Source organism: Cyprinus carpio, chromosome A1 (assembly GCF_018340385.1).
Source record: "Cyprinus carpio isolate SPL01 chromosome A1, ASM1834038v1, whole genome shotgun sequence".
In the NCBI taxonomy this organism is placed as follows: Eukaryota; Metazoa; Chordata; class Actinopteri; order Cypriniformes; family Cyprinidae; genus Cyprinus; species Cyprinus carpio.
Window position 1 is genome coordinate 25202084 of NC_056572.1, and position 27513 is coordinate 25229596.

Sequence of the window (27513 nt, forward strand, 5' to 3'; positions counted from 1 at the left end):
AAAGAACAGCATTTATATTAAATGAAAATCTTTTGTAACATTTTAAATGCCATTACTATCACTTTTGATCAATGTAATGAATTTATTTCAAACAAACAAACAGATCTTACTGAGTCCACACTTTTGAATGGTGACAAATTTCTTTTTTCTAAGACCACTGGTCTTTTTTGTGTGTGTGTGTGTGTGTGTGTGTGTGTGTGTGGAAGTGGTTTCAGTCGGTTTAAAATTGTATTGTAATTTATAATACATTTTAGTGTTAACATAATGATGAATCATGATTTCTGCATGAAAAGTGCATATTTTACTGAAAATGTATTGAAATGGTTTGTGAATGAGACCCAGTGTCTATGCATATGTTGGTGTCCCCTGTTGAATTTACCTCATAACCTCAGAGGAACAGGCTTTTAATCACTCACTCCTTCAGAGTTCTATTTCTGGGGGCTGAAGTAAGCACATGTGGCCATTTATGCAGCCCACCTCGCCAGAGAGTTTGCACACAGACTGATAGGGGAGAGGGAACTGCAGAGAGTGCTTTTGCACAATTATACTCTGGCAATTACTTACTGAATCTCAGCTCCACAGAGACACACACTAAAACACTATTACAAATGGAGCATCTAAGCCATGGTAAATCACCTTTGAAGCTAATCTGAACACATATTATGTAAAACCATTATGATGGAGATGATGAGAGCGGGCGCATAGGGTGTGTTTTATTTTCCTGGCATTGTTTGAAGATTTTAAATAGCAGACACAATTTCTCTTAGCACTCACCAAGATTAAAGGGTTTCCAGAAAGCATATTACACATTTTTACTCACATACTTTTTCCACATATTTTCTCTTGCATGCTCTTTATGAAGGTATTTTTGTCTGTATTTCTTGTTTTTCCTGTTTTTCTTATATCTCCTTTTGTCCTGTGAACGTCTTCCAACCACATTCTTCACATTCATTCAATTAATTTTACTCTACAGATCTGCCAGCAGATGGGAAGAGGAAGAGAGCACTTGCTTTGTTTTTTTATTTATGTCACCCCAGCAGAAGCAGACCCACCGGCTCTCAGAGTAGCAGGTGCTTGTGGGTGATAAGAACTACCTGTCAACTGGTTCACTCTCACCTGTCACATTCAGGCTGCTGTGGAGTGCTAGACACGGTCAGACCACTGCAGTTTGTGTGGCTGTGTACATTGAATGAGTAATACATGTTTTTAGTAAAATAATCACATAGAAAATCAGTGGTTTAATTGATACCTCAATTCAGGTTCATTCAATTAACTTTTATGAATTATTTTCAATCAGTTTTAGTTTTATTAATTCAAATCAAACATTTTTAGTTTCATGGAGGTACAATAAAAAATAACATTAGTTAATGCATTAGTTATCAATATGATCTATAATAATCAGTATTTTACAGATTTTATTAACCTTTGTCAATTTATGTTAGTTCACAGTATGCTACAGTGTACACACAGTGTACACAATTCCATTATAAACAAGGCAAAATGAAGCTTAGTGGCTTGTAAAAACAAAAAGAGAGATGGTTTACAGGCTGGGTAAGAATGACTTAGTCACATGGGTTAAATTAAGAGTCCAAATAAATAAAAATGAATTCGCTGTTGAAGATACATATAGTTTTTAAAGTAACTGTAAGTGTGGGATTATGCTGAAATTAAGCTAATAAAAATGCTGGCGTTTCCATGTTTTATGGGGACATTCAGGCATAATGGTTTTAATACTTTATATACTCTTACACTAACCTTACCTCACAAAACTTTCTGCATTTTTAGATTTTCAAAAAACTTCATCATGCATGATTTATGAGCATGTTTCATCAAAAAAAAAAAAAAAAAAAATAATAATAAAAAAAAAAAAAATAATATATATATATATATATATATATATATATATATATATATATATATATATATATATATATATATATATAATAAATGTCCTCACAAGGACAAAATGTACAGGTATTACTATACTTGTGGGGACATTTGGTCTCTATAATACAGGGAATACCAGGACCACACACACATACACACACATAAGTGTGGAAAACAAGCTCATTCCAAAACTGAAATTCCAGTCATTTTAGTGTAACAAGTTGCTAACAAAGGAATTAAACAGGAACTATCACCCAACGCAGTGGACTCAAACCCAGAGTGCTTGAGAAGCTGGAAAATTAATGGGATTTTTGTGTAGGAGTAGTATATTTCACAACAGGCTTTGGGTTCACTCTAGGCTAGCCTGGCTCTGGGTCCACTTTCACTCAGTGTCATTAAATCTTATCTCATGTTGTTTCATCAACATTATTCTTGCGAACTTACCCTCTGATGATCAGCCTCATCTTTCAAGCATAAACCATCTGGAGGTGTTTTCAGCCACCATAGTCACACAAGATGTTAATCAGCACCCACAACATTATGTAGCAAGCAAGATAAAGAATGCAAACAAAGCAGTTTTCCTGAGAAAACATATAGATGCTTACACTATCAGTTAGTGACAGAAGTTGTCTCTTGAATAATTTATGGAATGTTTTATTTCCTCTTTCTTTACATTTTATGACCTGATATTTTTGTCTGAGTGTTGTGAGATATTGGGTTTGTTGTGATAATAGTGCTGGTGTCTGTGGGAAAGATGCTCTTTAGAGTGTCCAATAAATATGAAACATGACGAACAATACAGGTGCAACCCTTTAGGAACAGAGGAAACTGTTTCCCATCCTTCCCTTAAACTTCCCCAAACTGGACAGGGAAAATTATGGAGTTAAAGCATCCTTCCCATTAATATTTAATCTTTAAAAGACAATTACACGTTGATATGATTGAGTAATCATGCCTACACACGTGACATCACACAGAAGAACAACAAAAACTGCCTGCAATGAGCCCAGTTCTATACTCAGCTGAACTTTCAGCGACAGGAGTTTTAGTGAATTATTTACTAAAGCCTGCAGTGCAGAGGAAAAAGCGTGCATTTAAGTGGTTTGTGTACCAACATTTTCAGATTTCAGTATTCGATAAGGAAAATCCAGTACATTAAAAATCCTCCTTTTTGAAACCTTCATTTTTAAGAGTGTACTGTAGAGTCCTTCCACAGAGATTCAGTTTATGTGTTTGCGAAATCACATTGCAATGTCCATTTCATTTACTCTATGCATTCAGGCCATTTACAACATGACTAAATTAACTAGTCTTCCACCATACACAATATATTTTAATATACTTGGGGGGAGAAAAACAAAACAATATGGCTGTTGATCTTAAATGAAAGCACATTATTTTACATCTATATTTGGATGAAAAGAGTTTGATCTTTTTCAAATGCTAGCCAGCCTGCTGTGTGTGTGCCTGTGGCGCAGGGAAGCTGAAGGGGGTGGATGGTCAACCTGTCTTCTCCTATTAACATAACTGAAGCAATAGCAGAACCACCATACTTCTCTTCCTCTTCTACTCTTGTTTTTATATGTGTTTAATGTATATTTACATTACTTGTTTTTAATATACAAAGTAAATGAAAGTCTATTTACAGTAAATTCAAACATAATTATAGTGTCCTCATCGTACCTAAATATGGGGTGTAATATTGGAAGTCATGGTTTACTTTGGTTAGATACAGCAAACAGTCTGTTGATTCTATGACATTTTATTAGGCCGCTTAATTTGGTAAAGACATAAATATAGCATCAGATGTGATCCTGGATCAGACCAAATTTAGGTTTATTACTGTTGTTGATGCAATAAAGGACAATATGGTGTGTGTGTGTCACGTTTTCCTAGATTACTATTCCCACAAGGATGGTAAAAGCTGAAATCACAGTTGTGGGAACCAAACATCAATTGTCATGGGGAAAATGGCTCATTAAACACTATATTTTTCTTAATATAAATGCATAAATGTAAGGGCAGGGAATAGAAAATATCATTATTTTGGTATAAAAACAGTACTGTAAGTAGATGGAAATTCCCCACAATGACAGAAAAACAAATATGTATAAAAACATGTTTATTGTAGCCTACTTTGTTTATGTGCGAAAAAAAATGGCTAGAGGTGTCCATGTGGATGTGATTCAGTTTTCTGGCTCACAGTGTACAGAACAGTACACCTCCATATACAAAATAAACAACCTCATCCTGACTTCTAGACATACCGTTATGTAATCTCTCTCTCCCTTTATACATATGAAAATAAAGAGGGAAAGAAAGACCAAGGTATGCCCTGACTGTTGACATCTTAAGTGGCTCTGGCATCAGCACTTTATTGCGTAACATCCTCCCAGGGTCTGAACATGTGACCACAAAAAGGTTTCCTTCTTTAACACAGCACACTTCTTCTGCACTCAAATTAGGTTTTCCATCAACGTACTGTAAAATAACTATGATCAGAGCTAATAGCTAAACATATAATGAGAGCATTACACCTATTATCTCTGTGTGTGGCAGTAAATGAACAGTGCTGTAATCTGTTTTATTTGGGTTTTTTCCCAACAATTTAATCACAACAAAGACATTTTTCAGTTGTATTCTGTGTGACAACATTATATAATATGCAGTATGATTACACCATGTTGTGTTACCAAAGCTAAGTTTAAATGAAGTGATAAACTCTCTGATTTCTTTTGGTGGCACTTTGCCAACAAATAAGGAATACACAGTCTTTAACCTGCACTGCATGGTCATCATCATCATCATCATCATCATCATCACCACCTGGCTCTGAATACAGAGGACTCTTATTTGAAATCATCTTAAAACATAACAGAACTTGCGTTAACAGAAGAAGACAGACATTGAATTTATCTTATGTAATACAGGTAACTTAATTAAACATTTTTTTATGTGATTTGTAGTTAAGTCAGACACTGGTTTTCTCTCAGTATTCACTGAATTATTCTTTAATAGCCATTTTTCTACAAGAAAGAAAATCCTTAAGAGGAATCTTTAGTCCCATTGTACTGTATATTACACACACCAGCAGCCACAAAATACTACAATGGCAGATGTGTTTAAAAAATTGTCCTTGATGATTAAAGAAGAAGAAGAACAGAAGAAAAAAGAATCCAAAATAACCACCTGAGGGCAGTCTTGCGTGTGTGTGTGTGTGTGTGTGTGTATATATCAATGTAAAAATGGATATTTTGACAATTATTTACTATATATGTGTGTGTGTGTGTGTGTGTTTTTTTTTTTTTTTTTTTTTTTTTTTTTTTTTTTTTTTTTTGTGTTTGCATGCATGTGTCAATGTGTCATGCATATAAAATAAACACGTGTTTCACTTTTGTTCTCCCAAGAAAGAAAGAAATGCAGAAGGAAATGGAAAATTTGGTGCACCTATATCAAAAAAGTATTTAATGTACTATTTACTTGAGTCCTGAGAGGCTATGCAATTTAGTCCTATCTCTCAATCGTTCACTGATGAGTAGCTTTAGCTGTTTATTTCCCTTCTGTTAATTCTTCTTCTTTTTTTTATTAGGTTCCAGACTGTTAAAAGGAATAGTTAACCCCAAAATGAAAAGTTTTCTGAAAATGTACTAACTTTCAGGCCATCCAAGATGTAGATGAGTTTGTTTCTTCATCGGAATACATTTAAAGAAATGTAGTATTTCACCACTTGCTCACCAATGGATCCTCTGCAGTGAATGGGTGCCATCAGAATGAGAGTTCAAACAGCTGATAAAAACATCACAATAATCCACAAGAATTCCCCATGACTCAAATAGATCAACAAACATCTTGTGAAGTGAAAAACTGCGGGTTTGTAATAAACAAATCCATTGTAAGACGTTTTTAATTTAAACCCGTTGCTTTCCATCTGAATGAGGAGATAAATGTGCACATATCAAGCACCCTTTAAAATTTAAACAGTCCAAAACAGTTATAAAAAATTATGTTGGTGAATTATGATGGGAGAGGACAACAGGGGGTGGACTTTTTCAATGGAAGGAAGCGTTATTATGGAATATGGACTGGTAATTTGGCCAGAAGCAAAGTAAAAGTTAAACCACTTTAACGATGGATTTTTATTTTTTTTTTAAACAAAGACAGCTTTTTGCTTCACAAGACGTTAACTGGTGGGCTGGAGTCGTGTCCATTACTTGTGATTCTTTAACTCTCCTTATTGTGTATATAATCAAGCTTCTGGGTAATTATTTTTTTTTAAAGATGTCACAGAGCACAACTGTATAACATGAATTCGTTTACTTTGGAAAAGAGCGTTGCAACTTCCTTGGGCTTAAAAATAACTCATATCTTCCATCGACAATCTCTTCCACTGGCCAAACTGCAATTTGTCAAGCAAACGTCACATGTAATAAACTGGCTGCACGTGAGCCGGGAGCGCTCAGAGAATTTTAATACGCATGAGCACGCGCACCGACTGCGCGCTCTCACTTCACCTTCTACTGTCGACCGTGCTGTACCTAATTTAAAGTCATAAAAAGATTACAGTTTTAACTCCGTAGATGCGGACGACGGGATTCAGTTCAGTTAAAGGTGATGATGTGATAATAATCAAGTAAGTTAAAGGTGTTTTCAGCACACTGGACAGCACCTTGACAATGACCGACACTTAACGGCGTTCATTTTTACCAAAGCAGAATGGAACGCAGCAAAGATGAGCCACCGAGGATCCGAGGGGAGATCAGCGACAAACAATTACAACAAATCAGCTGCTATTGAAATTGGACAGGAACATGAACTTGTTGGATATATTTCTAGAGTCGCTCATCGTTGTAATTGCAGTTGTGTCACTCGTGGCGAACTTGCTGGTGTTAGTATGTTTCACCTGCAGCACACAAGTACGTTCACAGGTGCCAGGGATCTTCATCATGAACCTCTCATTCTGCAACATCCTCATCGCTGTTCTCAGCATGCCTTCTACCCTACTTGGGGTCGTAAAACACCAAAAGCCTTTTGGCGACCACTTTTGTTATACAGTGAGTTTTATGGATACTTTCCTGACTACCAACACAATGTTGAGCATGGCAGCTCTCAGCATAGACCGCTGGATAGCCGTGGTTTTTCCTTTGACTTATTCCAGCAAAATGAGACTTAAGAATGCCGCACTAATGGTCAGCTATGCTTGGCTTCACTCGCTCGCATTCTCGCTCACTAGTCTCCTGCTGTCCTGGGTCAATTACAATCCCGCGTACGCGTCATGCACCTTGCACCTGGGAGAAGATGCTGAGAGCCGTGTTCATTTCATGGTGTTCACCGCAGTGTTCCACGCATGTACTTTCGTCCTCTCGCTTTTCATCCTATGCTTTACCTACCTGAAAGTGCTACAAGTGGCGCGCTTCCATTGTAAAAGGATAGATGTTATAACAGTGCAAACGCTTTTACTACTTGTCGACATTCACCCAAGGTACATTTAAAACATTATATAGTACAAATGGCAGTATTTTACTTGACATATTATAAGCATGTGTATTCTTGACTTGTTCTTTGAAACTGTTTAGTGTGAAACAACGGTGCTTACTGGAGCAGAAGAAAAGGAGACAGAGGGCCACCAAGAAAATCGGCATTTTCATCGGGTCGTTCGTCCTGTGCTTTGCCCCCTATGTCATAACACGGTATTGAATTATGACAATTCATTTTAGTGAAATGGAGAACATAAAATAATACAAATAATAGAATAATAATTATAAATATTATAAAAATTTAGCACATGCTTTTGACATGATATAGTATCTGCGAGAACAGATACTACTTCCATGGCAGTAATAAGTGTTTATGTCTACAGTAGGCTAGTACAGTTGTCACATATTTTATTTATTTATTTTTTTACTCCAGTGAATATTTCTCTGAGAGATTATAATACACATTTGTAAAACATTTTTACATATGACATGATTTAGTGTCTATGGAAACAGATATATAACAGATATGTTCATGTATAACAGTGCAAGGGAGACTGGGGCTAGTTGTCACATTTTTTACTTCAGTGAATATTTCTCAGAGTGGGTTATTTCTGAAAGCCAGTTTCTGCATATTTACATACCTTAAAGCAGTGATCCGCAAATCTGGCTCGTGAGATCCACTTTCCTGCAGAGTTTAGCTCCAGCCCTAATCAAACAAACCAAATTGTGATTTTCGAATTATCCTGAAGACATTAATTAGACATTGATTAAGGTTAGTGCTAAACTCTACAGGAAAGTGGATCTCGCAAGCCAGATCTTAGGATCACCGCCTTAAAGCAAGGAATACGATAAAGATATTGAACATTTACTGTGTTACTGCCCTGTAAACTAATAATAATAATAAGAATAAGAATAATTAATAATAATACAGTTTGTTGCAAGTAGGCCCTATTATGTAATTTGTTTATTAAATAAACCTCTGTATTAATTCGACTACTACCCTGCATGCTAGAAAACACTAATTTATAATAATTTGTTTACAACATGGCCATGAATCGTCTATTTCTTAAATACAATGCCATATTAAATGTTTCTATAATAATATAGATCATTCTTTTCTTCTAGACTGACTGAACTGTCTCCTTCAGTAAAAATCGATCATTATTGGGGGATCATGAGCAAGTGCTTAGTGTACAGCAAAGCTGCTTCTGACCCTTTCATCTACTCCCTCTTACGGCAACAATATAAGAAGGCCCTTTTTGGAGTTTGCAACAGGATTTTGGGACGGAACTTATACAGACTTTCTGGTCACAACAGTCCCTCAGGCATGGAAAATGAATGCTACTCACAAAGGGTTAACAAGCTGAAGGAGGATAACTGTCACCAGAGCAGGTGAAAAAGGCTGACAACTGACACCTTCAGAAATATGTGCTCAGCAGTGGTTTGGTTAGTCAGTGGCTAAATGGCACACCAAACTGCCTATAATTTCTGAAATAATGCGTACAGTGTGTCATTTCTGTCTTTTAAAACCGTGGTATAAATGTAAGACTCTTTATTCACAACATAGTATTGTAATGTGTATTATAATGTACATTCTGAAATAAAATTATAGTAGAAGAGATTGTATAGGTATTTATCATTATAAAAAGTGATGACCTGCACAAAGAGCTATTTCTACCTGATTTAACCCATAACATTTAGTTTTGTTGTAAGTTAATGGATTTAGGTTGATTCAGTGCTAAAGTGTCCTTTTGGTCCTATCTACTGTAAGTGCCGCCAGAATGCGATTTTTATTGAGGGGACACTTCCACTAACCCTACTCCTGAACCTACCCCTCACAGAACACTTTCTGCATTTTTAGATTTTCTTAAAACTTAATTCTGTATGATATCTAAGCTGTCAAAAATGACTGATATTACTATCCTTGTGGGGACACTTGGTCCCCATAATGTAAGGAATACCAGGACCACACACACAAACCATAATAGTACATTAAATAGCATGAAGACAAATCTACATCTCTCATGTAATTAAACAATTAAATATTCAGAACTTTATTCTGCCGAGTACAGCCTTTGGCTGGGCCGTAAGGTCATTAAAACTTAAAGCCACTCCAGTGTTGTCTTGGTTAGGTGTTGTAATGCTAAAAGGTGAAATTTAACCCTAGTTTAAAAATTCTGTTTCTCTTTGATTCAGTATTGTCTTCATCTGTTGACCTCATCAAACTGCAGTCAAATACAGTCAGCTTGAGTCAGCCATTCTTACAATTTTATTCAACACATTAAGTTAATAGATTTTACAGTCTATGTTTGGAATTCCATAAAGATAAAGCCATAAAAAATGTGCAGGTGTATAAATAGTACATAGTACATTCTCAGACATACTACATCCACAATGTAGCAATTGTCCTTTGACCCCTGTGTTCTTTGACTTATAACATATGTACTAACAACAAACAAGAAAATATATTCAAATAAAAACAAAAGTAGCAACTTTTGTTCTCCAATTACTTTTTTTTTTTTTTTTTTTGGTTTTTAACAGCTCCAGAGAATAATGATTGGATTCTTATTTTTTTGCTACTGTTTTTTTTTTCTTCTTTTTTTTTTTTTTGCATATTTATATTATGTTAATATCTTATGTACTACATTTTGGTCTTAATAAAGTATTCAGACCCCTTTAAATTTTTCACTCTTTGTTATATTGCACCCATTTGCTAAAATCATTTAAGTTCATTTTTTTTTCCTCATTAATCAACACACACCACCCCATATTGACAGAAAAACACAGAATTGTTGACATGTTTGCACATTTATTAAAAAAGAAAAACTGAAATATCATATGGTCCTAAGTATTCAGACCCTTTGCTGTGACACTCATATATTTAACTCAGGTGCTGTCCATTTCTTCTGATCATCCTTGAGATGGTTATACACCTTCATTTGAGTCCAGCTGTGATTGATTATACTGATTGGAATTGATTAGGAAAGCCACACACCTGTCTATATAAGACCTTACAGCTCACAGTGCATGTCAGAGCAAATGAGAATCATGAGGTCAAAGGAACTGCCTGAAGAGCTCAGAGACAGAATTGTGGCAAGACACAGATCTGGCCAAGGTTACAAAAAAAAATTCTGCTGCACTTAAGGTTCCTAAGAGCACAGTGGCCTCCATAATCCTTATATGGAAGACGTTTGGGACGACCAGAACCCTTCCTAGAGCTGGCCGTCCGGCCAAACTGAGCTATCGGGGGAGAAGAGCCTTGGTGAGAGAGGTAAAGAAGAACCCAAAGATCACTGTGGCTGAGCTGACCAAGATAGAACTTTCTGGCCTTAATTCTAAGCGGTATGTGTGGAGAAAACCAGGCAATGCTCATAACCTGTCCAATACAGTCCCAACAGTGAAGCATGGTGGTGGCAGCATCATGCTGTGGGGTGTTTTTCAGCTGCAGGGACAGGACGACTGATTGCAATCGAGGGAAAGATGAATGCGGCCAAGTACAGGTATGTCCTGGATGAAAACCTTCTCCAGAGTGCTCAGGTCTTCAGACTGGGCCGAAGATTGACCTTCCAACAAGACAATGACCCTAAGCACACAGCTAAAATAATGAAGGAGTGGCTTCACAACAACTCCGTACTGTTCTTGAATGGCCCAGCCAGAGCCCTGACTTAAACCCAATTGAGCATCTCTGGAGAGACCTGAAAATGGCTGTCCACTAACGTTTACCATCCAACCTGACAGAACTGGAGAGGATCTGCAAGGAGGAATGGCAGAGGATCCCCAAATCCAGGTGTGCAAAACTTGTTGCATCTTCCCCAAAAAACTCATGGCTGTATTAGATCAAAAGAGTGCTTTTACTAAATACTGAGCAAAGGGTCTGAATACTTAGGACCATGTGATATTTCAGTTTTTCTTTTTTAATAAATGTGCAAAAATGTCAACAATTCTGTGTTTTTCTGTCAATATGGGGTGCTGTGTTTACATTAATGAGAAAAAAAAATGAACTCAAATGATTTTAGCAAATGGCTGCAATATCACAATGAGTGAAAAATTTAAGGGGGTCTGAATACTTTCCGTACCCACTGTATAGCCAGGTGGACATGTGCCTTTCTGAAAACCGTCCAGGTAATTGAACTGACCACACATAGGTAGACTTCAATACTTGAAGATGACAAGTAACTCACATGAAGTAAGAAGAAGAAAGAAAAACAAACAAACAAACAAAAAAACAGTGCTTTTGAAATATGTCTTTACCACAAAGGGGGTAAATGTGAAGTCAGGCTTTCCAAAAGGTCTGTAATTACAGACATTTAGAATTACACTGGTTCCCAGACACAGCAGAAGAGCGGCCGCCTACCGCGGGAGAAACTTCTTGCTGTAATTCGATCATTTGGCAGCGGCGCTCGTGCAGACTCTCCCTTAAGCGATGGGGGTAGCGGGACTTTTCGGAAGATGATCAACTTTGTACGTCGTAGCGACTGCCACATCATTCAGTTTATGGACAGCAAAATGCTCACGGTTTTAATACTTTTAAGCGCACTGGCGACATGCTTGAGCGTCCCAAGAAGATGTACTCCGGAAGAAGCAGCAATAGGTAATGTTATACATTCATTCAGTGTTGCACCAACTTTAGTAGGCTATAGTTAACTCATGCAATTTTATATGGGGGAAAACAGGAGACGTTTACAATATATCTATATTACTTAGTCAAAAATTCGAACGCTCTTTTGAATTTGTTTCTAATGATCATGAATACATTTTTGAATATGCTTTAAAATGCTTACTAACATTTCGAGCAGTATAGCCTAAACTGTGACTAGAACTAGAAATTAGTATTGTTATTATTATTACTTACTGCAACAGTCATATTAATATGTTTTTAATCAGTGTTTTAAAATGGTTTACTTTATTAAGTAAAATAAATAAATAAATAAATAAAGTTCCCAGCACTTTCAAACACTGTTTAAAAAGCATACCAAGATGCATCTCATGAAGCTGGTTGGTTGAATGGCCAGAAAGGTCGTTGCTTTATGCTACTAAAAAGCAAAAATATTTGTTTTAATTATTATTATCATCAAAATGTTGGCAAAAAAAAAAAAAAAATACTAAAACACTATTAATGTAAAATATGGAAATAGTGATGATAAAGAATAAGTGTGTGTGTGAACAAACTTTTAATTTGCAATACAAATGCTCAGATGTCAAATAAAGTTTTGCTTGATTGCAAATGCACGCACCAAGTGTTTAATGGCTTGAAATTGTCATGCAATATTCGTGCAGAACGACGTCTTTCTTTCCACTGTGTACTCTACTGCCATCTAGCCTTCAGACACCAGACTTCTGCAGATGAAACATCCTCTTGTGTATAAATGTTTTTTTAGGAAGATGCAGAACACCTGCAGAAGAGAGTTGTAAGTATTTCTTTTTATTCTATTATGCATACTGGATCAGATTACTGACTACCAAAGTTACATATACATAATTGTTATATCTCCTTGCTTGGTTTTCAAAATTTTAGAGAGCAAAAACATCTAGTGTTTCACAGCTTTAGCCTCTAAGGTATGGGGGAGAAAGGTACACTGAATACCAAACACCACTGCAAGATGGGACTTGTCTGTACATCACTGTAGAAAGGGGAAGGCATGATATATTCTCAAAGACCTTAGGCTGAATTAGTGAAAGATTTGAGAAAGCATATGCAACGGTACAGTCTATAATTAGTTTAAAAGGGCCAAATTATTCATGTGATATATTAAAGGAACAGTTCACTCAAAAATGAAAATTCACCATCAGTCCAAGATGTACATGAGTTTGTTTCTTCATTGGAACAGTTTGAGAGAGATTTATCATTACATCTGAGTAAGTGGGAACTGTCAGAATGAGTCCAGACTCCAGAGAGCTGATAAAAGCATCAGTATAATCCACAATCCACAATTCTCCAGTCCACCAATGTGAAGCAATGTGAAGCAAAAAGCTGCATGTTTGTAAGAAAGAAATACTGCACATCATTAAGGCATTTTGAACTGTCACTTCTGGACAAAATATATAGTCTATAATTCATAATAACATCTACATCTTTTAGGTAAATTTTTTTATGAACTATTGAACTATTCCTTCAAAAAAGCAATAATGTACTCATTATCACATACTGTTATTGTAAGGAGGTACTGTATTTATTACTAACAGGCTGAATAGGTGAAGCATTTGTGCAGTTCTTTCTTGAAACTTTAAAATATTTAATATACTTGATACATTAGGCCCTCCCTTCACAATTTAGTATTAAAACATTCCACTGCAGATTACATTTCACAAAATGTTCCAGTCCAAGAACTGGGAGCAGATAGAAATATTGATATAAACTTTGACTCTTAAAGTTTCCATATTAAATTTAAACACTGCTAGACCTTACTGTGAGACATTCTTTCTAAATTAATTTCTTTCTCTCCTGTGGCTAGCGCAGTGTATGGAGATGGTGCTTGGTTATTGTCAGGATGTGCCCTACAGCCACACCACATTCCCCAACATTGTGGGCCATCGTTCACGGCAGGATTTAGAGATGGGTGTGGAATACCTGTTTTTGAGTATGATCCACGGGCTGCTGAATGGAGAGTGTTCTCCAGACATCCGTCTGTTGGGATGCTCAGTGTTGGCTCCCCGTTGTCAAGACAACAGAATAATGAAGCCGTGCCGTAGCTCATGTGAGATGGTGAAAAAGAGCTGTATTCATGCCTTTGAGGCCATCCAAATGGCATGGCCTTACTTTCTGGACTGCGACCGATTCTTTGTTGGCAATGAGGAGGGCTGTTATGACCCACTATCAGAGTTAAGAGGTAAGAGTTGTGAGGAAATCGAAGTAAACCTAGAGTTTTAGAGGCTTAAATACTTAATTAATACTTTATTTAATGATTATTTATTACATACTTATTATTTGTTAATTTAATGAAAGTCACATAAAAATCACGTAAATGCAGGTCATCCTGACAGTTGTGAAGATAATAAATAGGTTGACTTTCCTAAATTCATGATGTTTTATTATTTTCAAGGATAAGGGGTATATGACATTTAAAATCTATAACATTTTCATGTAATTCTCTTCACCCAGAAAATCAGGAAGTGGCCTTTGCCAGCATATCTGATGGAGGTATTTTCACTATCCATCAGTTCACTTACCACACCAACTCTCAGATGTTCAACATCCTGAAGAAGACAGCTGCAAAATGCTCCCATATCTCACAAACATATAGCATTGGGCGCAGTGTGGAAGGAAAAGACTTACTGGTTATTGAATTCTCTGATAACCCTGGACAACATGACCTATGTGAGTATGAAGTACACTATCGTTATAAAAAGTTTGGGGTCAGTACGATTTTTTATTAAAATTATACATTTTCTCAGTTTAAACATTTGATATGTCATCTATGTTGTATTCTGAATAAAATATTGAAATTTGAAACTTCCACATCATTGCATTCTGTTTTTATTCACAATTTGTACAGTGTCCCAACTATTTTGGAATCGGGTTTGTAGATCGTAATAATATTTCACAATATTAGTGTTTTACCCTATAATTGACTGACTCCAAACTTTTGAATGGTAGTGTGCATTTTAAGACTACTTATTTTTTTTTTTTTTTTTTTGAAAAATACGTATTTATCCAGTCAACCCTCTTCTTACCAGATGAATATGGAATGATGTCGTAGCATACTTCTCTTGCTATTTCTGCCATATACAACAGTAAGAGTACTATTGCATTATTCTATTCCAAATTTAGCATTGATTGAACTCCTTTTTCCACTTGTCTCTTCACTGCCCTCTAGTGGAGCCAGAGATCAAATTAATTGGGAACATGCATGGAAACGAGGTTCTTGGCCGGCAGCTGCTGATTTACCTGGCTCAGTATCTGTGTTCTGAGTATCTGCGGGGCAATGAGCGAATTCAGACCATCATCAACACCACACGCATCCATATCCTACCCTCCATGAATCCAGACGGCTATGAGATTGCCGCTTCTGAGGTAGCTGATAGGAACGACCCGAAAACATCAACCAGGAAGTAAACATTTTGTTGTCTGAGTCTGTCTGCCTGTCTGTTTGTCGGCTGACTGACCATACCAAGCTCCCTGCACCAGAGAGTGTCTTCCGGAACAGGTCAGACCTCAGAGGAAATCCATGTCAGGGCAACCACAGCCTTTGCTATTGTGGAACAATTGAGTTTCACTGTTGGCTGAGTTTTAATACTGCCAATGAAATCAAAACCATAACAAAACAAACATAAAAAGGTACAATTTGTCCAGTGATTCAGCTATGAACTGAAAAAGACAACTGGTAGAGGGAGGCCTTGACTAACCACTCTAATAGACAATTGTCCGCATTTTCTTTGTCATATAACACAACAGTATTTTAACATTCGCTTGCAAAACTAATAGTAGATTAATCTAAATCTTCCCAAAATTATACTGATCACCACAGGTGATGTTTAAAAATAGAATTGCCCGGTTTCACCGACAGGATTTAGATTAAGCCAGGATTAGGCCATAATCTTGAGACAAAACAAAGGCACTGATATGTTTTAAGATCAGTTAGTGCAAGTTCATTTTAGCTGAAACAGCTCAGAATCACATTTATATAGGCTTAAGCCTTGTCTGGAAAACAGAGGGGAAAGTTTTGTGTTGGAAGCAGATTTAAGACACTCAATTTAAGTAATAATATTCAAATAATATTTTAGATTTTTATAATTAATAACAATTATTTATAACATAAAATAATTCCACCAAATTATGTTAGATTAGCTAACATAAAAATGAAGTGGATCTTAAATAAGAGGATAAAACCATGTTGGTCCATTCATTTAACACTAACAGGTGTATCTTTGCCTGGTTCTGATGTTTTCTGTCTTTTTATTTATTTTCATTTACTATATATACAGTCTTTTAACACTTGCCCTCTTTTTGACATTCTTCCTTAATTTCTGTCTTCATTTTGACTTTCTGATCCATCCAATGTGTTCAACTTGTTAATTCGTAATTTAGTTTGATGTGTAGCAAATGTTTTACAAGGGATTTAAAAAAGTCTGTATGTTCTTAAAAGGATAGTACACTCAAAAGTGAATGTTCTGTCATCATTAACTCACCCACATGTTGTTCATGTTTGGGTGAACTATCCCTTTAAATATTTAGTGACTCTTTTTGAAACCTTGTTAAAATTTGCCCATGGTTTTTGACTGATGAGGTTTGTAACATTTAGGGTCATGAGTACAATGGGTGGATCAGCGGTCGGGCCAATGCACAGAATCTCGATCTGAACCGCAACTTCCCTGACCTCACCTCTATCTTCTACAATCGCCATCGCTTCAGACATTTCCGTAGTGACCGCATCCCAATCCCTGAGTCCTACTGGATAAACAAGGTAGAAGTATGAATTCACAGCCATTTCTATTAAACATACAGCTGTACAACAAAAATACACTGAAAAACCCACATTACTCTGGAATAAAAACTCTATATGTTTTAGAGGAAAGCATAGGGAAACTTCTTCATCTTCTCAAAATCTTTTGTACATTTATTACACATAATGCTCACACATTTTTTCCCCAGGTAGTTGCACCAGAGACCTATGCTGTAATGAAGTGGATAAGATCCATTCCTTTTGTTATATCTGCCAGTCTTCATGGAGGAGAACTGGTCATCTCATACCCTTTTGACTTCTCTAGACACCCACAACAAAGAAGGATGTACTCACCCACACCAGATGAACAAGTGAGCAAATTAATGTTCCTCCAGCTGTGTTGCACCTGAAGCATCTGCACTTACTTCATTTACACTTTCTTTATTTTGCGAGTCATTGCTGTGTGTAGATTTTTAGGCGGTTGGCTAGGACGTATGCAGATGCCCATCCCACTATGTCCAACAATGACACAGAGAGATGTGGAGCCTCATTTGCCAATAAAGGAGGGATAACCAATGGAGCACAGTGGTATAGTTTTGCTGGAGGTAAACACATTTCTTCAACAAGGAAGACATTTAGATGATCATGCTGTGTTTGATGCCTTATTATGTTATGTCATGCAGCTTAAGAACCATTCCTAAAAAAACTTTTAGGTTATTTTGGCATCTTTTGTTGTCTATACATCACTTTGTATTTCCTCTGTCTGTTATTGTATCAGGGATGTCTGACTTTAACTACCTGCACAGTAACTGTTATGAGATCACTGTGGAGTTGGGCTGTGATAAATTCCCCTCTGAGGAGGAGCTCTATCCTGAGTGGCTCAGGAATAAGGAAGCACTGCTCAGCTTTATGGAGTTTGTGAGTTCATATTTCTATTGGGTCATAAGCATAAATTGGGCTAAGCATAAATTGCAACTGTTATTTGATAAACTGCATCTAGTTGTTTGCAGATTTTAAAGGCAAGGCAAGGCAAGTTTATTTATATAGCACATTTCGAACACAATGGTAATTTAAAGTGCTTTACATAAAAGAAAGTAAAATAATCATGAAGAAAAATAATAACAAAAATAAAACAAGCAATTTTAAAACTTTGGAAATGATTTAAAAATTGACTTAAAATGAATTTAAAACAGTTAAAAATAGAAAATGATTTTACATAAAATACAGTGAATACGTAAAATACAGTGCAATCAGTTCGGACATCGCACAGTGCTCATTCAATAAATGCACAGCCAAACAGATGAGTTTTGAGTCTAGATTTAAATGTGACTAATGTTTTAGCACATCTGATCTCTTCTGGAAGCTGATTCCAGCTGTGGGCGACATAGTAACTAAAGGCGGACTCCCCTTGTTTTGTGTGAACCCTTGGTATTTCTAACTGACTCGATCCTAATGATCTGAGTGATCTGTTAGGTTTATATTCAGTGAACATATTTGCAATATATTTTGGTCCTAGGCCATTCAATGATTTATAAATGAGTAAAAGTACTTTAAAATCAATCCTAAATGTAACTGGAAGCCAGTGTATGGACCTGAGGACTGGTGAGATATGCTCAGATTTTCTGGTTCTAGTCAGAATCCTGGCTGCAGCTGTCTAATGGTCTTCTTGGAAAGGCCGGTGAGGAGACCATTACAATAGTCCATAAAGTGATAAAGGCATGAACAAGTTTCTCCAAGTCTTGACTGGAAACAAAACATCTAATTCTTGCAATGTTTTTGAGATGACAGTATGCTGATTTATTTACTGCTTTGACATGACTGCTGAAACTAAGGTCTGTCTCCAGAATCACACCAAGATTCCTGACTTGATTTTTAGTTGTTTGTCCACTAGAGTCAAGGTATGCATTCACCTTGAAAACTTAATCTTTGTTTCCAAATGCAATAACTTTGGTTTTTTCCTTGTTTAACTGAAGAAAGTTCTGGCACATCCAACTATTAATTTCATCAATACATTGGCAGAGGGAGTCAATGGGGCTGTAGTCATTTGGCGATAAGGCTAGGTAAATATGTGTATCATCAGCATAGTTGTGATAGGCAATTTGGTTCTTTCTCATTATTTGACTTAGTGGGAGCATATACAGGCTAAACAAGAGTGGTGCAAGAATTGAGCCTTGTGGGACTCCGCATGTCATGGACGTCCACTTAGACTTATGCTCTCCTAGACTCACATAATAGCCTCTCCCTTCTAAGTATGACCTGAACCATTTGAGTACCATCCCAGAAAGCCTGACCCAGTTTTCCATACTCTCTAGTAGTATGTTGTGATCGACAGTGTCAAACGAAGCGCTGAGATCTAGCAGTACCAGCACTGATATTTTGCCAGAGTCAGAATTTAAGCGAATATCATTTATCATCTTAATGAGTGCTGTCTCTGTGCTGTGATGCAGTTGGAAACCAGATTGAAAATTGTCCAGGTATCCATTTTTTTTTAGTTGTTCAGCTGATTAAAAACTACCTTTTCAATCATTTTGCCTATAAAAGGAAGATTAGATATTGGTCTATAATTGCTCAAAAGGGTGTTATCAAGATTGCTCTTTTTCAGGAGGGGCTAAACAACTGCAGTTTTCAGGGAGTTTGGAAATGTCCCAGAAAGAAGTGAGGTGTTCACCACTTCTAAGAGATCTGCTTCTAAACAGTTAACCACACTTCTGAAAAAATATGTGGGAAGTGTGTCAAGATAGCAGGTTGACGATTTTAGGTACTGCACTATTTCTTCCAAAATTTTGCTATCAATTGCTTCAAAAATAGACATAGTATCTTTTTGATATTGCGGCCAAATCTGTCTGTCCTCTGCATTGCTTGAGGAAGTGCTAATCACCTTCCTGATATTGATGATCTTCTCAGAAAAGAAGGAAGCAAACTCATTGCATTTGCTGTCTGAGAGCATTTCACTGGGAATCTGACTTGGGGGGTTTGTCAGTCTCTCAACAGTGGCAAAAAGAGTACGAGTGTTGTTTAAGTTACTGTTTATAAGGTTCAAGAAGAAATTCTGTCTAGCTGTGGCTAGTTTCACATTAAAAGCATCAAGGCTGTCTTTATAGACGCTATAGTGAATTTCAAGTTTCGTCTTTTCATAGTCTGAACTGCTGTTGATCTTCTCCAAACTGATTTCTGTCTGTTTGTTTTCTTACTGACTATTATTGGAGCAATATCTTCAATAACATTCTTAACTTTTGAGTTAAAGGAATCAAGGAGAATATCAACAGAGTCTGCAGAAATGCTTGGTGTTAAAGATATACTGTAGCCTCCATAAACAGCACACTAGTGTTCTCGTTAATACATCTCCTTCTGACAGAGACAGATCTAGATTCAGTGGTAGCAGAGATCAATATATCAAAGAAAAAGAAGTCCTTAATAACAATGGATGAAATGTTTAGACCCCTACTGATGATTAAATCTAGAGTGTGTCCACCTTTGTGTGTGGGTCCATGCACATGCTGAATCAGGTCAAAAGTGTTTAGAACCATTATCATTTCTTTTGTGTTTTCGTTTTCTGCATTATCTATGTGAATATTAAAATCCCCTGCAATAGCAAAACAGTCAAACTCTGAGGAAATCATTGATAACATTTCTGTGACCTCTTCAACAAAGGCTGGAGAGTATTTTGGAGGCCTGTAAATAATGATAAACAGAATGCGTGGAGCATCTTTCAGCACAATCCCTAGATATTCAAAAGACAAGTACTGACCAAATGATACTTGCTTCCATTGATAGACATCTTTAAATAGAGCAGCTACACCTCCACCTCTCCTAACAGTCCTGCACACACTCATGAAAGTAAAGTTAGGAGGGGCTGCTTCATTGAGGACAATTGCACTGCAGCTGTCTTCTAGCCATGTTTCGTTAAGAAACATAAAATCAAGATTGTTGAAGTCATTGATTAGAAATGATTTTTTTTTTTTTTTTACAAAACAATACAGTTCAATTACAGTCTCAAAATAATTTTTTACAAAGGGGTTTGTTGATATGTTATTCACCTGATTTTATGCATCATTTTATTCTTAAAAAAATAGGGTGAAATTATTATTTTTTTCTGGTTGTTGACAGTATATTCTGATCAATGGAGTAATAAAAAGGAATATAATTATAAAAAATAAACAATAATTGGGAGCCTGGCTTTATCCAGTATTCAGCGAAGTTTATGCAAATCAGTGCATATTTAATTATATAATTTCTGAAAACTTGTAATACAAAATATGTTTGCAATTCCTAATGTAATCAATCAACTAGGGCGGTGTGGTTATAGCTATTAGTTACATTATCACCCAATTCCCACAGGGTGTCTTGGGTTTATTTAGCTGGTTAAATGTTATTATGCCTGGAACTGACCTTATTTTTTCATATGTGTATCACATTCCTCATCTTTTTTTTTTTTCAAACTTTTTTTAAAGATTCTGAATGAACATTGCACCTGATGCACACACTACTACCTATATTTGAGAGAAATAATTATTTAAAAAGACTAATATGTTAACAGATGAGGTAAATATCATGTCCCTTTACTCTGGGTTTTTCAAATGACTTGCAGGTCCACAGGGGTATAAAGGGCATTGTGAAGGATGAGCATGGAAATGGCATTAAAGGAGCCACAATATCTGTTAGAGGGATGCGACATGACATCACTACAGGTAACTGATTATAATACAGTCATAATACACCTTTTTTTTTTTTTTTTTTTTTTGCATCAACCTGAAATGAGTAATGGAAATGTAAATGAGTGTTGCTGTAGCCTCTGTCTCTCTCTATAGCTAAGGGTGGTGATTACTGGAGATTGTTGAATCCAGGTGTCCACATTGTGACTGCAGCGCCTCCGGCTACTCTAAAGTATCTAAGCGCATTAACCTGCCAAGGTTACAGGTGGGACGGGTGGACTTTGTGTTGAAGAAGGTCCCACGAGAACCCTCTCTTGACTACTTTAACATCCCTGAGCTGGACAACTATGAGCGTTTTGACCCATTTAATCAGTATGAGCAGAACAGCCGGGGAGAGCTGGGAGAGAATGGGGAGGAGAGGACTGAGAAGCCCTGGTGGTGGGCTTATTTCAGCCAGTTAGGTATATCTGCACCTACCTGGCTCCTGCAGAACTAGGGACCCTTCAAACACCATTGGAGGGCAACCTGATAACTAACACACCCAAGCCTTACATAATGATGGTCAACGTGATGGTAACAGTATCTCCTTATGACATGCAAGATGTGCAGCTAACCACTGGATATAGTGAAGGCTTTACTGCTATTGCATTCTATACACTACCGGTCAAAAGTCTGGAATGAGTACTTTTTTTTTTTTTAAATAAGTCTCCTGTTCACCAAGACTGCATTTATTTGATTAAAAATATAGTAAAACAGCGAAATAATATTACAATTTAATATAACTGAGTTCTATTTTAATTTTACATTTTAATTTATTTCTGTAATGGCAAAACCTAATTTTAGCAGCCATTACTCCAGTCATCAGTGTCACACGATCCTTCAGAAATCACTCCAATATGATCATTAATAATCATTCTAATATCATTATGAATTATTATCGTTGCTCATTACTAATAAGAATTCTTAGTTTTATCAGTGTTAAAAAATGCTTAATGTTTTTGTGAAAACCATGATATTTTTTTGATGAACAGAAAGTTCAAAAGAACTGCTTTTATTTGACATTTATTTATTTGACATCACTGTCGCTAATCATTGTGATGGGTCCTTGCTGAATAAAAGTATTCATTAATTTCTCCTTTTTTTTAAAAAAAAAATCTTACCCCAAACATTTGAATGTTAGTGAATCATGGTTTCAACAAAAATATTATACAGCAAAAATTATTTTTAACATTGATAATAATAAGAATGTTTCTTGAGCACCAAATCAGCATATTAGAGTGATTATGGAAGTAACGACTGGAGTGATGATGCCAAAAATTCAGCTTTGCCATCACAAGAATGAAAATTTAAAATATATTAAATTAAAACCGTTTTTTAAAAGTGTATCAAATAAACACAGCTTTGATGAGCATAACTGACTTCTTTCAAAAACATTTTAAAAATCTAATATAATAGTAACACAATTCACCTGTACAAGCAAAAAAAAAAAAAAGAAAGAAAGAAAGAAAGATTTGCTTGTTTTTTGTATTATTTTTTATTCTGCACTAGATCAAATTTCCCAACTGCAACCCCCCCTTTTTTTTGGTTGTACATATTGTCCTTCAGACTGGTATGCAAGATAAGTAAAGGAACAAACCTCTGAGCAATTTCTGATTTTTAAAATACAGTTCATTCACTGTACATTAGACCTGGAATTCCTAATGTGCAGCAATAAGATAATAAACATTGTAAAGGGATAGTTCACCCAAAAATTAAAAATCATCTTGTGATGGTGGTGAGTACATTTTAAAATTGTGCATGGAACACTAATGCAAACACTGCTGTGGTTAGATTAATACAATATAGGCTATACAAAATAAGTTTCATTCATATGTTTCTGTTGTAGTATTCAGTTTTTTTTGCTGTTGTAGTACTAGTCAGGTAAGGGTGTAAGGAATTTTTTTTTTTTTACTTGCAAATGTAGTGTTATACAAATCTTGGCCTGAATGCTTTATGCAGTTAGTCTTTTTTTTTAACCACTAGATGGCAACAAAGCCTGTATAATGTTGACTTGCAGTTCTCTATAACTTCTCTGTAACTGTGGCCAGCACACGTGTAGGCTGCTGCAGAGTACATATTTGGTTTGAGTTTAATGTATTTTGATTGCTGTAAAAATGCTTTCCTTAAACGTTGGAAATATTGCAAGTAAGAACTTAGAAAAATAGGATTTTAAAAATGTCGGTTAATTGATAAGAATTTTTAAATGGCTGATGCTGATACAAATATCTACAAACAAAGCAAGGTATTCAATATAATAAATGTCAGATATACCAGACTAAATACTACAAACCCATACATAAATGTAATATATTTACATATATTAAATTCTATTCATAAAATATATTTTTATATGAAGTAAAAAGATATGAAACCTATTAGAAATTGGAACAATTTCATATGTTAACATATTTATCTAGCCCATACAAATATGTTTATGTATCTGTAATACATTTTTGGACATATATGTCATGTACATGTATATACAAATACATATATAAACATGCAGGTTTTTGTAAATTATATATATATATATCTATATATATATATATCACTCTTGACACAGATTGCATCAGTGATTGTGTTACTGTGATTTTACTACTAAGAAGTCGATCGTGAAGAAGTACAACTGTTGTCACAGCTGTAAGTGCCCAGGATGCGTATCACACTGCCCTTCCTTATTGCAGCAAACTATTTTGACACATTAGCCTGAAGAATAATCTGAGAGGGGTCAAAGTACAACAGCAAAGGTGCCTCTGTAAGTGCCTTTTCACACTGCTTTGTAAACTTCTACAGTCTACAGCCACTGCATGTCTTTCCTGCAGCCAGTTCATCTTCAGTGGTATTTAGTTACACTTAGTAGTCTGACAGCACACCCTCAGGAATAATTACATGCCATTTGTACTTCACCTGTGAATTAAACTTTGTCATTAGATCAAAAGAAAGACATTTGAACATGTGGCACCCCCTGTACTGGCATCACAAAAAAAAAATAGGCTGAAATCTGAATAGGCTGGTAAGATTTTCTGCATATATATATATTGGAACATTTGGTCTTACAAGACGCTTGGCTCCATATGTTGGTCAAGATTTATTAAATGCATCTATTTGTTTCTTTTTTATGTACAAACCCGATTCCAAAAAAGTTGGGACACTGTACAAATTGTGAGTACAAAAGGAATGGAATAATTTACAAATCTCATAAACTTATATTTTATTCACAATAGAATATAGATAACATATCAAATGTTGAAAGTGAGACATTTTGAAATGTCATGCCAAATATTTGTTCATTTTGGATTTCATGAGAGCTACACATTCCAAAAAAGTTGGGACAGGTAGCAATAAGAGGCCGGAAAAGATAAATGTTCAAGTTCAAGTTCAATTTTATTTATATAGTACATTTAAAAACAATCATAATTGACCAAAGTGCTTCACAAGATCCAACAAAGAAACAACAACAACAAAAAAATGTACATATAAGGAACAGCTGGAGGACCAATTTGCAACTTATTAGGTCAATTGGCAACATGATTGGGTATAAAAAGAGCCTCTCAGAGTGGCAGTGTCTCTAAGAAGTCAAGATGGGCAGAGGATCACCAATTCCCCCGATGCTGCGGTGAAAAATAGTGGAGCAATATCAGAAAGGAGTTTCTCAGAGAAAAATTGCAAAGAGTTTGAAGTTTCCAGTGCATAATATCATCCAAAGATTCAGAGAATCTGGAACAATCTCTGTGCGTAAGGGTCAAGGCCGGAAAACCATACTGGATGCCCGTGATCTTCGGGCTCTTAGACGGCACTGCATCACATACAGGAATGCTTCTGTAATGGAAATCACAACATGGGCTCAGGTATACTTCCAGAAAACATTGTCGGTGAACACAATCCACCGTGCCATCCAAAACTCTATAGGTCAAAAAAGAAGCCATATCTAAACATGATCCAGAAGCACAGGCGTTTTCTCTGGGCCAAGGCTCATTTAAAATGGACTCATTTAAAGTGGAAAACTGTTCTGTGGTCAGACGAATCAAAATTTTAAGTTCTTTTTGGAAAACTGGGACGCCATGTCATCCGGACTAAAGAGGACAGGGACAACCCAAGTTGTTATCAGCGCTCAGTTCAGAAGCCTGCATCTCTGATGGTATGGGGTTGCATGAGTGCATTCCTATTCCTAAACTTGAGCAACTTGTCTCCTCAGTCCCCAGACGTTTGCAGACTGTTTTAAAAAGAAGAGGGGATGCCACACAGTGGTAAACATGGCCTTGTCCCATCTTTTTTGAGATGTGTTAATGCCATGAAATTTAAACAACTTATTTTTCCCTTAAAATGATACATTTTCTCAGTTTAAACACTTGATATGTCATCTATGTTGTATTCTGAATAAAATATTGAAATTTGAAACTTCCACATCATTGCATTCTGTTTTTATTCACAATTTGTACAGTGTCCCAACTTTTTTGGAATCGGTTTTGTACTTTTACTCATTCTTACAGCACACATTTTAAACAGATCTTCATAGTTAACACATTTCCATCATTTTCCCCTTGCATAAACCTTATTCTATTTTTAAAATCTTTTTATTATATATGTATATATATATAAACAAAAAATAGGTACAAAAATGCTGAATACTTCCTTAGTTGTGAATGTAGCAAAAATTCAACGGTTTAATTCTCATGTTAAATAAGTTGTTTTAGTTTGTTGTATGTACAGCCATTTTGCACAAGTAATTTAGCATTAGATTGCTAACTGAAGCTTTCACCAATCTGTAAGCACATGGCAATCGATTCAAACAGCTCAATATGGATTTATTTAGACATGCTCAATAGCTCATGTGTTTATACAAGAGAAAACACCTCTAATAGTGTAATATGATACCTTAAAGGGGTCATATTATGCTTTTTCACTTTTTCAATGTTGCTGTTTGAGCATAAAAAAGATCTGCAAAGATACAAAGCTCAAAGTCCAATTCAAAAGGAGATATTTTATTTAACAGAAATCACTTTTCAAAAACTACAACAAACAACTCGTTTGGACTACAACGCATATTTTCCGGGATTTGTGATTTCACAAATATCGACGAATGGGACGAGACCTGGTTGAGCTGCACTTGAGAAGGCAGCAAGTGTTATATCACTATGTCAGAGACACGCTAGCTTTTCCAAGACAGACGAGCTTAGAGTGGTTAAAATCATCCGGGTTTAAATTGCGCTCAAACTGATTTGATTTTGACACAATATTTAAACTGAAGCTGGCAGCAGGTGGCTATGGTAAGAGGCAGGACAATTCCCGACCAGGCGCCGAGTGCTGTCAATCATTCCACACACACTGGCCCAGCTAACCAATCACAGCACATCTCGTATTCCAGTAGGCGGGCCTTCATTTGATACAGGAACTATTCCAGCCTTCATGCCAGACTGGGGGGGAGAGGTATTGTAATAATGTAAAATATGTGAAAAATAATATGTTTTTCGAACAACTGAGTATGAGAGCCTGTTCTAGTACACCCCCAAAACAAAATCAAGACTTTGTAAAAGAGCATAATAGGACCCCTTTAATATTCTGTATTTTTAATTATAATATAAAAATACAATATTATTTATATAACATTAGAATTCTAATATTTGTATTATAGTATAATTAAGTATAAATGTGCTCAATCTTGATGATTAGGCTCAAATTTGCTTTTGATTTTGAAAAAAGTTTTCTCCATATACTGTAATGGAAGGCCATCTGTTTGTGATCGAAAAAAAAAAACGATTAAAAAAAAAAGGAAAACAGAAAAACATTGATTTGTACATAAAAAATAACAATAATGGACCGCTCTGCGGGACTATGTAGCTTTGTTTTACATCTCACAATTCATCCTTATGATACAGTGGCATCTTAAATAAAACCTCTTTCTAAGAGCTGAGACCACAAATGATTCATCCAGAAAACTAATGAACTAAATGTTTGCACATTTATCCTCAAGCTAAATGGGTCATTCCCATTTACTGGTTTGTCACATGCTTGTCTCTGAGACATTTTCTAACAGAATTAAATAAATTTTGTGTGCGTGCGTGTGTGTGTGTGTGTGCTTGA

General features: G+C 35.9%; 2 protein-coding genes across 2 annotated transcripts; both read left to right on the forward strand.

Annotated features, from left to right (window-relative positions):
* The first annotated feature begins 5928 nt into the window (after window positions 1-5928).
* Window positions 5929-9902, forward strand: LOC109049741 (G-protein coupled receptor 26-like). Its single transcript, XM_019067427.2, has 3 exons — window positions 5929-7366; window positions 7461-7574; window positions 8487-9902. The coding sequence occupies exons 1-3, from the start codon at window positions 6696-6698 to the stop codon at window positions 8755-8757; spliced, it is 1056 nt and encodes a 351-aa protein (XP_018922972.1). The 5' UTR covers window positions 5929-6695; the 3' UTR covers window positions 8758-9902.
* Window positions 9903-11739: 1837 nt separating this feature from the next.
* Window positions 11740-21924, forward strand: LOC109086117 (carboxypeptidase Z-like). The gene is given in 12 exon segments (XM_042759201.1): window positions 11740-11952; window positions 12740-12769; window positions 13814-14188; window positions 14461-14676; window positions 15176-15372; window positions 16601-16762; window positions 16951-17112; window positions 17211-17346; window positions 17520-17659; window positions 21330-21429; window positions 21550-21600; window positions 21603-21924. Coding segments are annotated over 12 exon segments (1998 nt in total). The 5' UTR covers window positions 11740-11810; the 3' UTR covers window positions 21890-21924.
* Window positions 21925-27513: the final 5589 nt, after the last annotated feature.